Source organism: Bufo bufo, chromosome 2 (genome assembly GCF_905171765.1).
Source record: "Bufo bufo chromosome 2, aBufBuf1.1, whole genome shotgun sequence".
Taxonomy (NCBI): Eukaryota; Metazoa; Chordata; class Amphibia; order Anura; family Bufonidae; genus Bufo; species Bufo bufo.
In genome coordinates, this window is record NC_053390.1 from 189,091,274 (window position 1) to 189,106,459 (window position 15,186).

A 15,186-nucleotide genomic window follows, 5' to 3' on the forward strand; every position below is an offset into this window, starting at 1 on the left:
GATCAACAGTGGGGTCAGCAGATCTTGACTGAAATGATTGAAACTGTAATCAACAGTGTTGCAATGAGACATTTGGAACCCAGTAGAGATTTTGACTCACAGAACTTCACAAATGTCTTGTTCTAGTGTATCTATAGGACATATTTTGGTGTAATTCCATGATCTGATAAGTGAAAGTATTGTCTTTTATATTATTCTATGACAATACACTGTGCACCACAGGTATCAATAAATGCTATTGTTTAATTATCCTAGGCTGTTCCAAGGGTCAGCAGTAATATGTTCTAGTTCCTAAGTTTAAATGTTTATGAATAACTTTAATTAAAGGGAGCCTGTCAGCAGTTTTGACCACGCTAAACTGTTGACAGCACTAGGTGGGGGCTGGGGAGAGCAGGACAAACATACCTTTTGTGGAACTTATTATTATTAGGAGGAGTGTAAATATGAACTTTTATTCTTCCAGGTTCTGCTCCGGCAAGGGCATTGGAAGTGGAGCTTCCCTGGCAAATGCCCTCTGCTCTCCGCATTGAGCTGTTTCACAGGCCCCCCACCTTGCTCTGAGTATCAGCTGTAGCATCCAACCAGGAGACCATTACAGCTGACACTCAGAGCAGAGGGACAAGTTGAGAAGCAGCTCATGTCAGTGTGCACTTCACAGTGAAGCTCCACCTCCTGGCCACTTGCAGAAGCAGAACCTCACAGAATAAAAGTTCATATCCACACTGCTCCTTATACTAAAACCTTCACAAAAGGCATATAGCATTATTCTCCCTGCTTCCTACCAAGTGTTGTCAGCAGTGCAGCATAATAAAAATTGCTGCTAGACTCCCTTTAATGTTAAAAAAAGCAGGAATTCAAGTGTGTATAGTCTTTAATGTTTTCTTTTTCCTTAAATTTCCATACTATTTAACATTTATGAAAATGTAGCCCACACATCTCCTAAGACATTACCTGATGTTTAAGTTCACAGAATAATGGAGAGTCAATTATATTACTAGCTCATGGAAAATTCATATGAGTTTTTGCTTAGACTCATCAAAAATGATACGTAGAAATTACATGTTCACTATAATTAAGAATGTCTTGATACATTAGAGATGCAGGTCTCACTGCTGGGACCCTCACCTATCTAATAAACAGTGTTCAGTGAACTCCAGTTGCCTATATTTGTTCACCTCACTCTCTTTGCCATAGAATAGAAAGGTGACCACACAGAGCTTAGGCCTCTTTCACACTTGCGTTGTCCGGATCCGGCGTGTACTCCACTTGCCGGAATTACACGCCGGATCCGGAAAAACGCAAGTGTACTGAAAGCATTTGAAGACGGAACCGTCTTCCAAATGCGTTCAGTGTTACTATGGCACCCAGGACGCTATTACAGTCCTGGTTGCCATAGTAGGAGCGGGGAGCGGGGGAGCAGTATACTTACAGTCCGTGCGGCTCCCGGGGCGCTCCAGAATGACGTCAGAGCGCCCCATGCGCATGGATGACGTGATCCATGTGATCACATGATCCATGCGCTTGGGGCGCCCTGACGTCACTCTGGAGCGCCCGGGGAGCCGCACGGACGGTAAGTACACTGCTCCCCCGCTCCCCGCTACACTTTACCATGCTGCCAGGACTTTAGCGTCCCGGCAGCCATGGTAACCATTCAGAAAAAGCTAAACGTCGGATGCGGCAATGCGCCGAAACGACGTTTAGCTTAAGGCCGGATCCGGATCAATGCCTTTCAATGGGCATTAATTCCGGATCCGGCCTTGCGGCAAGTGTTCCGGATTTTTGGCCGGAGCAAAAAGCGCAGCATGCTGCGGTATTTTCTCCGGCCAAAAAACGTTCCGTTCCGGAACTGAAGACATCCTGATGCATCCTGAACGGATTTCTCTCCATTCAGAATGCATTAGGATAATCCTGATCAGGATTCTTCCGGCATAGAGCCCCGACGACGGAACTCTATGCCGGAAGACAAGAACGCAAGTGTGAAAGAGCCTTTAAAGAGCATTTGTCAGCATGATCAACACAATGATCAACATGATAAAAATGATACCCTTATTAGGACTATCTGTGGTCCTGTTCTTGAAAAAAATGCATTTTATTAATATGCAAATTACCAAAGTGGAGCACTGAGTAGCTGACCAGAGCCCTTAGAGCACCAGTTTGTTACCCCTTCAGCTTCAGTCTCTCCCTCCTTCCCCTAGATTGACAGGGCTAGACATCTCGTCTTTTGCCTGTTGCTCTCCAAGTGCCGAGACTTGTCATCTCATGCCTGCACTGTATCTTCCAGACTTGGCGCTTGCTCGGTGTATCTCCTGCTGCTCTCTAAGAAGCATAGATTCCAACTGAGCAAGCACCGGAAGATGCAGTGCAGGCATGAGATCTCTGTGCTTGGAGAACAGCAGGCACAAAAAGACAGGGCTAAACGAGATGTCTAGCTCTGTCAATCCAGAAAAAGGGGGGAAGGAGCTGAAGGGGATTTAACAAATTGGTGCTCCAAGGGCTCTGGCTGGCCCAATGGTGCTACAGTTAGGTCAGTTGAATATAAATAAAAATGCATTTTTATCATCCATAGGCCAACAGCTAGTCATACTAAGGATATCATTTGTATCAGCATGATCAACTCTACCGGGCTGTCTGCCCGGTTTAATAGGCTTGATTATGATGCCGGATGATCTTTAACAATGCAATGATCAGGCATGTATGGTATATCCTGTGTATATGCAAAAATTTATTAAGATGGGAATATCCCTGAAAAATTATATAGTCTTATGATACAGCACTTATTAAGTATATTATTTCTTCACTATTTTAGCTGCGAAGATCTCTGCCCGCCTGGTAAACATGGCCCTCAATGCGAGGAAAGATGTCCATGTCAGAACGGTGGAATTTGCCACCATGTCACTGGAGAATGCAGTTGCCCTGCAGGGTGGATGGTACGTCACATGAACTCATTATTCTACTCAGATTTGGCTAGCTTTAACTATGCAATGCAATCAATGAAAAATAATTAACTAATTCAGTCAATAACCCTTTTTCTATCATGCTGAATGACCTTTGGTAAAAATATATTAATTAAGTGACACAATGCAACAGAATGCTTTCTTAATCCCTCTACGGCCCGGAGGAGCGCGAGTCCATTATAATATGATGCAAGTCAGATAATTACATTTAAAAGCTAGTCTAAGGTGATTTATTTATTTGCCCAAGAACGATCCACTCTAACCACTACTATGTAAGTAAATAAATGAGCATCGTAACACTACACAAAACCACATACTGGTAATACTGGACCTGCTGCTTAGCTTGGTCTCATTATTCTTAACTAGAATATACCCTGAATATACCCTGAAAATTGGCTCATCATTTAGTATATTATTTAAACTGAAAGTTTTCACAAAAATTTGGACCAGTGTGTAAAATTTTATTTAAGCTTTTCAGAATTGCTCAAGTATGCTTCTGTTAGATATATTATTACCCTAAATACATGGACAATTAGAGTGATGCAGAGATGAGCTTATTGCACAGATATAGTACCAGATGCATGTCTATAGCACAGACACCGTAAAAGAATTAAGCCTGCGGCAATTTGCAATTGTCATCAGGCTGCACCGTTCCTCAGTGGCAGCAAAAAAACCATTAGGGTGTACCTGGGCACCCTTGGAGTACTCTGAGCATGCGATTACTAACATGATCACTACAGGCTTGATGAATGGTGGAGATCTTATTATACTAATTAAAGGGATTTGCCAGGAGTACAATTTTGTTAAAACCACTCTAAATTTTGATTACCTATTCAGCGCGCCCACCCCCCCGCCATTGAATGAGCTGTTTGAAAAGGCTGTAGACGCCTCACAGAATACTAAGTACAGCGCCATATATTGTATAGTGGTTCTGCTAGGTATTGCAGCCTAGCTACATTCACTTGAATGGGACTGAGCTGTGCCTAGGCTATGTGATCAATGAATGTGATGTCACTGGCCTAGGAAGAGGCCACAGTGTTTCAGAGCACTGTGGCTTATTCAAAAAGCAGATCTTCGGAGGTGCCAGGAGTTGAGGATAGGTCATCAATATTGTACTCCTGAAAAAAAAATTGAAACCTGACCTACTGTTCCTGTCTATCCCTCTAGACCTATCTATTGTATCCAGCATTGCAACTGAATAGAGTATGTGCTTTAATGTCATAAGACCTCTGAGTGTATATGATATGCCAATATTTTGGCATGTCCAGTATGTTTAATCTATTTCTTCCAAATTGCTACTTGACCACAGTAACTCTATTACGTCAGCAAATACAACCAAATGTTGTTACAATATATCAGAAAATATTTTATTGAATTAAAAAAACACCCACACAAACAACAAGAGGACAGTGCATGCAACTACTATGACTAAAACATTATACCAAATGACATCAAAGTAATACCATACTGTCAAGCAACCAAAACATGCATTGGGGTCTAGGGCTGTGCTGTGGGCAACATTTTTTTGCAATGGCATGCGGTGAGTAGTAGTCTTTGCATACAAATTTTGACCATATGACAATATGATATAAATGGGATCAATATCCCATAGAAGTGTAATTTGGCATAGGTTGTGAATGTCTTGCTGATTCATATCACATGCGCTGTCCTTTTGTTGTTTTTAGGCTGTCAGTACATGTTCAGATTTTTATGCCGAAGCAAAGCCTGTGCCCTTGCTCTACTAATCAGAGCTGTTGCATAGATAGTAAATTGTCAGGGCTGAAGAAGCACTGCTCATGAGATGAATCAGTTGGTTAGAATCAGTTCTCCTCTTCTCTACCCAAGAATTTTAAAGAAGTCTCCAGGAATTACATTTTTTTTTTACATATTACTTTATTATAAATATATTCCCCAAATACCTTTCATTAGTTATAATGGCTTGTTTTGTCTAGGAAGCAATCATTAGGAGAAATAAAATGGCCCGCCGTCATATTAGTACACACAAAACCTTTCCTAATCACACAACAGTACAAGTTACTTCACAACACTGAGCTAAAGAGCTTCCTCATCCTCCTCTCTGTTCTACTTGTCAGGAATTATGATCCTGAATACAGATGATTAGATCTTCAGCTGAATCTCTGTAGGAATGAAGTCCATGAGGAGACATGAAGTACGGGGAGGACGGACAGGACTGACTGTGGTAATGTGAGGCTGTGGAATGGAGACTGAATACAAATATTGCTGCTCATTAGCCACATCCCACCCTCCTCTCTGAACTTCATGTCTCCTCATGAACTACATTCCTACATAGATTCTGCTAAAGATTTTATCATCTGTATTCAGGATCATATTCTCTGACAAGTAGAGCAGAGAGGAGGATGAGGCAGCTCTTTAGCTCATTGTGGTGAAGTAACTTGCCCTCCTGTGTGATTAGGACAGTTTTTTTGTGTACTAATAGGACAACATTTTATTTCCCTAGACCAAACAAGCCATTATAAGTAATAAAAGATATTTGGGAATATATTTATAATAAAGTAATATTTAAGCATTTTCAGTAATTTTATTTTAATAATTCCCGGAGAACCCCTTTAATATTATCCATACAAATTGAGTAAATGTAATCTTTTTCTTGATGTCAGACAATATTGTGCTGTAGAACATGACATGTTATGGTGTGAACTATAAGACTCTATATTCTATTGCCTTAGGGAAGTTGCCTACAATTGATCGGGGTCAGGTGCTTATTTTAATTATCTGCAGTCACAGTGTGTTGATCATCTTTTGTCGCTGCATGATAACCTTCTGTTTCAATTTAGGGCACAGTCTGTGGCCAACCTTGCCCTGAGGGTCGATATGGCAGAAACTGTACTCAAGAGTGCCAATGTCACAATGGCGGTACATGTGACTCTGTTACAGGTCAATGTCACTGCAGCCCTGGATACAATGGAGAACGGTGAGAATGAGATAGTTAGAATATTTAGACTTTTGTGGTGAGTCTACAATATCATGCTAGACCTGACTTGTAGTTTTAAAAGAATTGAGATTTAGGATGATGGCAGGAGTTGGTATTTTCTTTTTTTTCCATAGCTGATGTGTGAATTACATTAGTTTTAGAATTTATTATAAAGTATCTTCCATTATAAAGAATTTTATTTGAACAAACTACTTGTCCCATCTATAGTCTACCTAGAGCTGCCATTTAGAAATAACTACATTTCTGCAGCTTGCGAATCCTAGTGTATCACACTTATAGCAACATTTTCTTTTCAAATGTATTCAGATGCCAGGAAGAATGCCCTGTTGGATTGTATGGAATGAAGTGCGCTGAGACCTGCCAATGTCGTAATGGTGGAAAATGTTACCACATCAGTGGAGCTTGTCTTTGCGAGCCCGGTTACACTGGAAAACACTGTGAAAAGACGCTGTGCTCAGAGGGCCTCTATGGGATGAAGTGTGATAAAAAGTGCCCATGCCATGGAAAGAACACACAAAGGTAATCTGACAATTCTTGCTGTTTTAAAAGACAATCTGAAAAAAATCTGAGCTTGTCAAATGGTCTATAACATACATCATAGTGGACACTTGTCCGAAACACACTGACCCGCTGCCTGGCTTCTGATGGTGGGTTATTTGATATGTTGATATTTTTAAGTCTGGATTCTACTCAAGTGCTGGACTTTCCTTCCTCTTGATACATTACAGTGCACCAGGCATGAAAAATTCCAGGAGGGTTATTGTATATGTAGGAATGCATGTATACATGTAATGTGCGCCAGTTCCACAACCTATACAGTCATCTGTGTTACACTGTGATATACCCACTGTTGTCAGAACCATGAGGTTCCTGACATTCCATTGACATATGACTTTGTGGTCTTCGTGGTTCTAATTTGCATTGTCACAAGTCTCACGCCCTATGAATACAATAATGAAGTTAATAGGGGAAATTTACTTAAAGGCTCTTTAGACTGCACGATGTTCAGGCAGATTATCGCCAATGAGCGTTCACAGGAGCACTCGTTAACAATGATCTGCCGGTGTAAAGGTGCCGCCGAATACCCGATTAACAATTCAAACAGACCCCTAAATAACACCTAAATGACATCTAAACAGCCTCTGCTGTTGGCAAACAATGATTATGTATGGGGATGAGAGATGGCATTAGCGATCGCTCCTCCACATAATTTGAAGGAGAGCACTGATGAGCAGGAGATTCTTGGGAAGTAACACTTTCTTCCCAACAATTGTCTGCTCAATTGAGGGGCCTTAGGACTGACATTTCATTAGCTGGTATCAGTATAAAGCTCGCTGACAAAAGATGCTGCAAAATTATTAAGCGGTAAACACCTCTAAATAATTTTGCTGCATCACGGGAGATCAGTGTGCCAGAACCTGAAATGTACACCAGCTAGGACAAGTCAGAGATATCAGGTCTAACTTATGCCAGTTTTCTGCTATACGTATGTAATCTGTCAGGCAATATAGGCACTGACATCGTAAAAGAGTAGTATGAACTCCCAGTGGTGGAATAAACTTATAGGAAAGATAAAAGATTTTGAATTGGCACATTGAAGTTAAAGGATTTTCCAGGATTTTGATATTAATGGACTATTCCCACAGTAGGTCATTAATATCTCATCGGTGGTGCTTCGGTGAGCCTCCTCACATCATACCAAGCACAGAGATCATCCGAGCACAGCAGGCCTCTTCTCACAGCCTGATCGGCCAGGGGTGACCACAGTCCACACCCCACAATCAGATATTAATGACCTACCCTGAGGATAGGCCATCAATATCAAAATCCTGGACAACCACTTTAAGATTTTGCATGTTTTATAATCCCAAGCCCATGTAGCTTCTAATATTTAAGCTGTACAATTTTTTATGTAAATGATAGTCCAGACGAGAGAGGTCTTAAATGGTTAGTCCAGCCGATAATTTTCTGGCAAAACAAAAATCTCCTTACCAGGTCCCCGCTGGGCTCTGCTTTCTGTTTCCTCTCAACACACTGGAAACGTCACTACTCGAATCACTAGCTGAGGCGGGTGACTGCAGCAGCCATTAAGTGGCAGAGCGGCATGTCCTGTGGCAAGTGTGTCGAGAGGAACCAGGAAGCAAGAGACCAGCAGGGATCCAGGAAGTGAAGAAACAGAGCAGTTGGTGATCGGTGAGGTGAGTCTCACTTTTTTAATAATATTATGCCTTTCTGCCGTTTTATAAATGAAAAAACATACATCATATGGACAACCTCTTTGTTTTCAAAGGACCCTCAGCATCGGTAGAAGTAATGTTAGATCCATAAGAATATACGGTGTGTTGTATTGAATATATTGTCATACTTGGTGTATTCAGGTGACCCCAATAAGTGAAAGGTTGGCCAGTAAAGCAGTTTATTTTTATTGGAGTGTATCATTCTGAGAAGGATTGGAGAAAAGTTGAAATGTTTATCTTTCTATAATGAACTGGATTCACATTAGTTTATGCAATATACAGTGTAGTCAGCTTTTCCCTGGATTGTATTGGTGTGTAGAAGAGGAAAACAGCATAATCAACAGTCCCCATTAGTGAAAGCAATTTCATCTATTGACTTTAGGTGCTGTGATTAATCAGCATTAAGACAATAGTTGATTCTTTGCCGGCTCATCTTGGCTATGAATGATTTTGACTACTCATTCTAGACACATACCCTCAAGCAGACCTGGCTCAGACACAATCTAAAAAAAACAAGATTTTACTCATGCTGGATATTACTCATGCTAAACTAAACTTATCACAAATCACACGTAGATCCTCTTTCTGTTGGGATATTCCCCCTATTTGACTTTTAGGGAATTGAGTTGAAATATATTTTTTTTCCTTCCAATTTTTTTTAGTAGCATGACAGTAACATTGGTCTGATGTATTATGAAACAATTTCACAACTCATACACATGGTCTAGAATATATGCTCAATGTGCCTATTGATAGTATATATACTGTATGGGGGGTCATTTACTATCAGAAATACGCCTATATTAGGCGTATTTATGGCACAGATTGCAGCACAAAGGTAATTTGAGCTGCAATCTGCGACTTTTCCCACCCACGCCACACCCACTTTTTTAGACCTGGTGTGAGCGGGGAAAAGTCACAGATTTACCCCTGTTTTAGGCATAGAAAATGGGGTAAATTTAAGCCAGCTAGGAAGGAGGCTTACATTTAGACCAGTGGTGGATAAGCAGAAGTTATGTAGAGGCCAGCGCCTCTACATAACTTCGACGATCCTCTGCCTGCTAAAGGGCTTATTAAGACCGGCGTTTTTAGACCCCCTATGTTTCTAATTCAAATTCTATTTACATATAGACAACCCATACATAGAGGGAATGAAATGTTACAATAAGTGTCTATACTACGTTTGTGTCGTAGAAAATTGATACACGGGTCTCACCATCTCATAGACACAGAGAGTGGTGAGGCTTATCCTATTAAGGGAACCTGTCATCAACTTTATGCTGCCCATACTAACGGCAGAATAAAGTATAGACAGGTGAGTTGATTTCAGTGGTCTGTCATTTATAAGTTAAAAGTAGGTGGTTGCCGAGAACCAGCATCATAATCATTGCAGACTGGGCCTGAAAAGAGTCAAATCTACCTGAGAAGAGCCATGTTTATTCCTAATCTCCTGCTCTCCCCACCCACCTGCTGATGATTGGCAGTTCTCTCCTAGAGAGAAAGGGAGAAAACTAGGTAGAAGACTGTCAGTCATCAGCAGGTGGGCAGGAGAGCAGGAATTTATGAATAACCATGACTCTTCTCAGGTGTCCGTGACTCTTTTCCAGGCCCAGTCTGCAATGATTGTGAGGTTGTTTTTTTGTAACCACTTACTTTTAACTTATAAATGACAGACCGCTGAAATCAACTCACCTGTCTCTACTTTATTCTGCTGTTAGTATGGGCAGCTTAAAGTTGAATGACAGGTTCCCCTTTAAGTGAAATGTTACATTTATGTTAGAAAAAGAGAATACATGTGTAACTTTATTGTCACTTTCAGATCAAATTTAATCAGAACTCCCCTTCTTCTATGCAAGAATCTCTTAATAAGCCTATGTCCAAAATAGTAATGTCACCTGCTTTTCTTTAGGTCAAACGTGTGAAGTTGCCTCTTTATAGAAGGCCACACCATCAAGTCCACACATGCAGCCAAAACACTTCCACCGGAATTACCATAAGCAAAAGGTTTTTTAACATTTGCTAGTCAAAGTATCAGTTTCCTGACTTCTGTTTTACAACTGTAGTCATAAAAACAACAAAAAAAAAACAAAGGAATTTCACAGCATATAGATGTGTACGTGTGCACAGAGGAGTTCTAAAACCAGCCATATAGAATGACATCTAATAAACACCCTCATTCACATATCAGATTATATTATCTCCATCATCTTCATATATCTTCACATGAATAGTTTCATGTGAGAATGAAAATTATCTGATATTCCTCCATGGTGTGTGTCAAGAATTGCATAGTACCGTGTTAGCCAGAAAAAACAATGTGATGTTGAATACAAAAGTATTAAGGCTAACCAGAAAAAATCATATTGCAAGCTTTCAGAGCACAAAGGCTAATTCTTCAGGCAGGATTACAAATGAAAGACCGAGAAACAGGCTTATAGGATGTTACAGCAAAACTCGGTCGTGTGAAAGAGGCCTTCTACTGTATGTGTGATCTGAAATGTCAGAAAATCATTGCAGTGGCCCTTGAACCAACAGTGCAATATCACTTGTAACAGACAATTTAAAGGGGTTGTCCGGGATTGGGAAGATTGGAGTATGTGTACAACAATGCCCTAAATGTTACAATCGTGCCTGTCCTACCTTTACCCGACATTTCTAATGCCCAGTTTTCAAATCTCCAACTCTCAGCGGAAGCGCTGTGTTTCCAAGACTCGGTGACGTACCGGGTCCCTTTCAGCCTCTTCTTCCGCTTCCCAGGGAGCCCGGTGACGTCACCCTCAGCCACATGAATTATTCAAAGTGCCTGGATGGGCGGTAACAAGGCGGCAACCAACCGCGCTAAGCCACGCCCATCCGGTCCGGTGACGTCACCGGGCAGGGCGCTTTATTATGAATGAAAGAGGTAGAGCACTGAATATTAATTAGGGGGCGGAGTCACGGCGGAGATGAAACCACGTGATGCCGCGCTGTGCTGGGAACCACAGTGCAGTGCGGCAGGAAGGTAGGAAAAAATAAACATAGATGTAAACAAAGCATGGGGGGACCGTATGAGCTATATAGAAATGGTGAAAATACTTAAAAACATATGGGGGGACCTTGATTCAGCTGTTAATAGGGAGTACACAAAAAAATAAAAATTATTTGATCCCGGACAACCCCTTTAATATTAGCAGAAAATAAGGAACCATGCTGTAAGCAAAATTGCGCAAGAAGCTGTTTCCTCATTTTCAAAGAACAAATCTCATGGAAAAAAAGCAGATTTCAATGCATCTGCAAATCCTGAAAGTTCTGCAGAAGTCACATAGTTGCACATTGCAAAAATGCAGGCTCCTCGTGTCTGCATTGTGTACGACTGACTATTGTAACCTGTGATTTAGGGTGATTTATAGTTGTATGTCACTACATGAATATTTCTCATAAGAAATGGCATATTTTGGGTGGCAATAACTGCAAGCTCCCAGTGCAATCATTCATGTGGTTGGGTTTTCATTGCTTCCCTTCCCCTTCAGGATATTAATTCCACAGACGCCCAGAGGAGACTTACAGTCTGAGGATCCTCATAAAACAATCTTTACGTTGACAAGACATTTGATTTGGTTCTTAGAGCTGCCCCTGGAGTGAGCAGGAGGACTGTACCAGAGAAGGTGGCACAAGCCCCCTATTGTACTGCTGCTCATTACACAGCTGACTTGTCAGTTTGTTATGTAGCAGCAGCTGCCATTAACTGTAGGCTCAATGGGGCTGCTGTTCCAGGTAGAGACAGATGGTCTTCCAGCCAGGTAATGGATGTATGGCTGGAGCCTGTAAAAGCAAAGGTCAGTGCAGCAATTTGTTTCCTTGCCGTGTGCTCAAGGGTAGATGAAATAATAAGTGCACAAGACACTACAAATAAATTCTCATGATTACACAGTCACAGGGCATTATGTGCTGGCTGCATATGGCATAATTATTAACATATGGTGCCATTTTATTGGATGACATACCTACTGATGCCCTTAAATATTACAGATAGTGTCTAGACATAGCAAACTGTTTGCCACAAAAGGGCCACCTGCTAACACTAGGCAGCTTAAGAGAATAAAAGTGCATTTACATGCACCAACTGAGCAGGCGATTATCAGGAAGGCACTGCTCTTTTCCAATAATTACCTGCTCGTCAGTGGAGGTGAAGAGCTGCATTTACAGGCAGCGATCACCTCCACTGTTTGGGGACGAGTAATGGCTACTGCTATCATTCATTCTCATACAGATTTATTGTTTCTGGGCAGCAGATCATTGTTCACACAGCACAATCCACTATCCAGAAATGATGATTAAAGGAACATATCGCCTTCTTCACCCAGACAGCCCCTCTGAGATAACCATCAGAGCATTTCATGCTTTGATGCTCTCCCTTACCCTGCGCTGAATCACCCAGGGCAAGGGCTTTTTCTGCAGATCCGGTGTAAAACAGGCTAGGGCAGCGCTAAAGCCCGCCCATTAGTGCCTGTGACGTTACTGGCAACACTGCTAGGCAGAAGCCTCCACCTAGCAGTTTAAAAATGTAAACAAAAAAGCCCTTGCCTTGCACAATACAGCACAGGTGTCATGCTTCAGTGTGGGAGGGAAACACCACACCGAGCATATGAGAGAAGGGGGGAAAAGGGAAAAAGGCTTAAGAACTAGGGAAGGAAAATGGACACCTCCTAGTGAAAACTACCAGAATGAACAGACCCCAAAGGTAGGTGAGTTCATACGCAGGAATACCTAGAGTCCAATCAAGCCCTATAGGACCCTGGTACTAATGGCAGGGACGAGACTACCTGTTTCTCCAAAAGGAAGGACGAACAAGAGTCTCCTTCAGGCCTAATACAAACAATAGGGAAATGCAACACACAGAACATAAAACAAAATACATAAGGGAAAGGAAAGACTTAACTACAAAGGAGCAATGGAAGCACCAGGAACTCAGCCAAGATCCAACCACAATCTATCCAAAGGTCCAAACAGAAGCTAGAAACTGCACAGCATTGTGGGAAAAGCAACTATAAATAGAGAAGGTTAAATGACCCTACTAGCCACACCTGGGATAAGAAGGCGTGGCAAGCACCAGAAACAACACAGACGTCATTTGATCCAAACAAAAAACATGTCAGATCAAACCACGTGTTGCCAGTCATCGATCTCCTGCCACCTGTCGCGGGAACGTCCGTGACAACACGGCAAGGAAGAGCATCGGAGCATGAAATGCTCCAATGCTCATCTCAGAGCGGCTGCCTGAATGAAGAAGGTGATATGTCCAGGTTCAGCTCTGAACTCAGACAACCCCTTTAAGTTGTCTGCAGAAAAGATCATTTCACCTCATGAACAAGAGTTTTGCTTGTTCATCGGATGACCTGCAGAGATCGAGATGTTTGTGCTAACATTCGTTCCCGATAATCGGCCTGACAATTGCCCCGTGTAAACCTGCCATAAGGTTGGCCATACACAGTAGATAGCAGTGAATGCCTGTTCTGTCGACAATTCTCCCCTCATACATATGCCTCTGTCCTCAGTTTGTTACAGGGGAAAATGCTTCAGCCACACAACTCTAGCAACACCTTGGGAACAAAGAATTGGGCAAAGAATTGTTGACATTAAACATGTCCAACCCTTCCCTCCCATGATATCTGCCCTCATACAGGTCATGGATGGTCATGGATTCCTGATTAAATCAGCCAGCTCAGACCATCATATATCTAATGTGTATGGCAAACTTAAAAAGGTTTTTCTACAATACAAACTTATGCCCTATCCTCATGATAAGGGAATGGAGTGGCAGTGCGCATACTCGACCTGGTGCTCTGTTCAGATGGAGGAACAGACTCTTATGATTAGTGGGGGTCTCAGTGGTCTAACTCCCCGATCAGTTACCTATCCCCTATCCTGTAGATAGGGACCTTAGTTTGTATTGTGGGAAAACCCCTTAAAAGAGGACTTGTAACATCTCCTGACATCACTGTTTTAGTAACTACTTGCATTCCCCATGTAATAACAATCCTGGATTATCTATTCTTATGATCTGACTTTTCTTTATTATTCCTGATGGCAGTTATGAATAAGAATGAATTGCTAGTGGTTTTCAATGGAGGTCCAGATAGATATTACCAGTTGGGAGGGTGTGTCCCTGCACTACCTGACACTGGCAGCACTGAAGAGTTTTTTAGACTGTGCATGGACACATCCCAAACTGATAACACCCATCTGGACCTTCACTGCAAATTGCTAACAATTCATTCATAACTTCTAGCAGGAATAATATAGGTATGGGATAACAGAGTTGCAATTATAGATACTCCAAGGGGAATGAACGGTTCTCTTTAAGCCTAAGAAGTCTCCATAATAACATCCACAGTGCCACCATATGATGACTTATAAACGCTTACTGACCAAAGTGGTTAAAGAAGAGAAGCACCTCTAGCCTTAGCACCACCAGAGCATTAAGGAAGGATAGCCAAGTATGTGTTATCTTTCCTAAATAACCTTTATTAATTCTTCTGTCCATACACTTAAAAAGGTTGAGGATTTTGTGTGTACACAGCACAAGGTCAGACTGGTCCACCAGATTACCAGAGGATCCTCCGGTGGGCCCAAGTTGTAATAACTTACATTGTATTTTTTAAATCTTGAAACAATTGTCTGTAACATTAAGACAGAATAATGTGAAGGTAAATTTTTTTTTACATCAGAAATGTTTGAGTTCAAAACATTGGTCCTAAATTGATGTTGGGGGAAAACAGGGGTAGATTCTGCCCTTGGTGTCATATTCAGCTTGCGAATCATTTGTTGACTTGTCTCTTTCATCCTTGTCCTTTCAGCTGTCATCCTATGTCTGGAGAATGTTCCTGTAAGCCTGGCTGGTCTGGACTCTACTGCAATGAGACTTGTTCTCCCGGCTTCTACGGCGAATCATGTCAGCAGATCTGCAGCTGCCAAAATGGGGCAGACTGTGATAGCGTCACTGGGAAATGCATCTGTGCTCCAGGTTTTACGGTAAATCAGA

The 15,186-nt window shown here is 41.7% G+C and overlaps 1 protein-coding gene across 1 annotated transcript in view; it reads left to right on the top strand.

Annotated features, from left to right (window-relative positions):
- The window catches only part of MEGF10 (multiple EGF like domains 10), a 114,708-nt gene that overhangs the window by 63,045 nt on the left and 36,477 nt on the right, over positions 1-15,186 (top strand). Inside the window, 4 exon segments of the mRNA XM_040415978.1 lie at positions 2,807-2,927; positions 5,771-5,907; positions 6,235-6,447; positions 15,002-15,176. Coding sequence (XP_040271912.1) covers positions 2,807-2,927; positions 5,771-5,907; positions 6,235-6,447; positions 15,002-15,176 — 646 coding nt within the window.